This window comes from Populus alba, chromosome 19, assembly GCF_005239225.2.
Source record: "Populus alba chromosome 19, ASM523922v2, whole genome shotgun sequence".
Taxonomy (NCBI): Eukaryota; Viridiplantae; Streptophyta; class Magnoliopsida; order Malpighiales; family Salicaceae; genus Populus; species Populus alba.
The window spans coordinates 2421505-2424382 of NC_133302.1; the positions used below are offsets into that span (position 1 = coordinate 2421505).

The window sequence follows — 2878 nt, forward strand, 5'->3', positions numbered from 1 at the left end:
CACCTCCTCCACCGCAACTCTCATGGGGTCAACACACATCTCTCAAACAGTAAACCTTTGTCAAATGTGAACACTGAACTCTCAAAATCTAAATTTTTCCTAACACCTCAAAAAATACAAATGATTATCAAATCTCAAATCCCATACTATAGTCTTCTCTTGGTTTCTCTGTCTTTATGGGCTCCTCCTCCTTGTTCCTCTTCTTTTCTTCCACACTGCTTCCTTATCTCTGCATCTCAGGCCCCATCACTGTTCAAACCATCAAACAACCCTTCACTGCTTCACATTTTCTATTCATTGACCAGTATGGTGTTTTCTTGATCTCTTCTAATGGCAACTTCACAGCCTCCATATCCAATTCCGCAGAGAATTCTCCATATTATTTCTTTATCACTCATGTTAAGTCCAATGCTATCATTTGGATAGCTAACAGGAACCACCCCATTTCAGATTCTGATAAGCTATACTTGACTACAAATGGTCTTGCCATTAATAGTACTGATAATTCTAGTACATCTGTAGTTTGGTCAACGGAAGGATTAAGCCCAAGCTCTCAGGTTTCTGCTATGGAGCTTCGGGATTCAGGAAACCTTGTACTACTTGACAGGAACAATGTTTCTTTGTGGGAGAGTTTTGATCATCCAACTGATACTATTGTCACGGGACAGAGTTTGGCTGTTGGGACATCAGTGGAATGTTATAACGCTGAGAATGACATGTCAGTTGGTGACTACAGGCTTGTAGTGACTGGTGGTGATGCTGTTTTGCAGTGGAATGGAATGAGTTATTGGAAGCTATCAAGGGAGCCAAAAGGTTCACAGGATTCAAAGGTGCCTGTCTCATTTTTGTCCTTGAATGATACAGGTTTGTCTTTGCTTGGAAGTGATAGATCAACTGTTGTGATTAAGCTTACTTTGGGTCCTGCAGATTTTAGAGTTGCCAAGTTAGGGTTTGATGGGAAGTTTAGTGTTAGAAAATTTGTTGATCAAAATTGGGTGCAGGAATTTGTGAGCCCTGCTGATGAATGTCAGATTCCTCTTAGTTGTAACAAAATGGGGTTATGCAGTTCAGGAAGATGCTCTTGTCCACCAAATTTCCATGGTGATCCTTTGTCAAAAAGTGGCTGCACGCCGACAGATGATTCGCTTGCTTTGCCTTCAGGTTGTAGTAATGAAAAAGAATTGAATTCTTCTGTTTTCTATGTCAATTTAGGCTCTGAATTAGATTATTTTGCTAATGGTTTTATGGCTCCTGCTAAACGGGATATCAATTTATTAGCTTGCCAAGATCTATGCACCCGAAATTGTTCTTGTTTAGGCATCTTCTATGGAAATTCCTCAGGTTCTTGTTATCTTCTTGAAAACCCTTTGGGGTCTATCATGGAAGCCTCTAGCTCCAACAGCAAACGGTTGGGCTACGTGAAGACTATAGTTGTATCTTCGCGTGCAAACAAAGTGAATGAATCTGCAAAACTTCCAATTGTAGGTTTGGTTCTATTACCTTCATCTGGAATCCTTTTGATTATCATTGTTGTTTTAGGGTTCATTTGTTGGAGAAGGAATAGATTGTATAGAACTGCTAAGTTGAAATTAGGCCGTGGCGATTCTTCTTCATCTGAGCTTGAGATAATTTCTATCCCGGGTTTGCCAGTAAGGTTTAATTATGAAGAACTTGTGGCTGCAACAGAAAGTTTTAGCACTCAAATTGGTAGTGGAGGCTTTGGAACCGTGTACAAAGGCACTCTGCCTGACAAGTCCGTTGTGGCAGTCAAGAAGATCACCAATGTCGGTGTGCAAGGAAAGAAGGAATTCTGCACCGAAATTGCGATTATAGGAAGCACTCGTCATGTTAATCTTGTTAAATTGAAAGGGTTTTGCGCACAAGGGAGACAGAGGTTTCTGGTATATGAGTACATGAACAGAGGCTCACTGGACAGAACGCTCTTCGGTAATGGACCTGTTTTGGAGTGGCAAGAAAGGTTTGAGATTGCTCTTGGAACCGCAAGGGGACTTGCTTACTTGCATAGTTATTGTGAGAGCAAGATCATCCATTGTGATGTGAAGCCAGAGAACATTCTTTTGCATGACAATTTTCAGGTTAAAATCTCCGATTTCGGGCTTTCGAAGCTGCTAACCCCTGAACAATCCAGTCTCTTCACTACAATGAGAGGGACACGAGGCTACCTTGCACCAGAATGGCTAGCCGGCGTTACGATCTCAGATAAAGCTGATGTTTACAGTTATGGAATGGTATTGCTAGAAATTGTAAGGGGAAGGAAGAACAGTGCAGCACAGCTGCAAAGCCGAAGCATAGAAAACGATAGCAGCGAAGGAAATGCCACGTCTTCATCTTCTTCAGGTTGGGAACCTAGGTCTGCGTATTTCCCCCTACACGCGCTAGAAATGCATGAGAAAAAAAGGTACTCGGAGCTTGCAGACTCCAGGCTAGAAAGACGGGTGGCGAACGAGGAGGTTGAGAAGCTAGTGAAGGTGGCCTTGTGCTGTTTACATGAAGATCCACTGCTGAGACCAACAATGGTTAACGTTGTTAGCATGTTGGAAGGTATAACTCCTTTGGCTGAGCCAAGGCAGGAATCGTTAAATTTCTTGAGATTCTATGGCAGGAGGTTCAGTGAGGCGTCTAGAATTGAAGGTTCTAGTGAGCGAAATGAGTTTGGTTTGTTCCCTCAAGCAAACCTCACCAGTGGCACCAGTAGTTCTCACACCTCAATGTCTTACTTGTCTGCACAACAGCTTTCTGGTCCTAGATAACAGTGAGAGATCCATGCTTTTTAAGCATGCCTTTGTACAAAAATGTATCTGTCTCTGTTTTTTTTTTTTCCTCAAGAAAATATTTTGTTCCTAGTGTTTTAACAGTT

At 41.9% G+C, this 2878-nt stretch overlaps 1 protein-coding gene across 1 annotated transcript; it reads left to right on the forward strand.

Moving 5' to 3' along the window:
• On the forward strand, window positions 1–2878 carry LOC118051938 (G-type lectin S-receptor-like serine/threonine-protein kinase At5g35370). The gene has a single exon (XM_035062731.2). It carries the CDS (start codon window positions 177–179, stop codon window positions 2769–2771), a length of 2595 nt encoding a protein of 864 aa, XP_034918622.1. The 5' UTR covers window positions 1–176; the 3' UTR covers window positions 2772–2878.

What these genes read in the sequence shown, in the direction of transcription:
- LOC118051938 (XM_035062731.2), top strand. Translation starts at nt 177, where the DNA reads ATGGGCTCCTCCTCCTTGTTCCTCTTCTTTTCTTCCACACTGCTTCCT.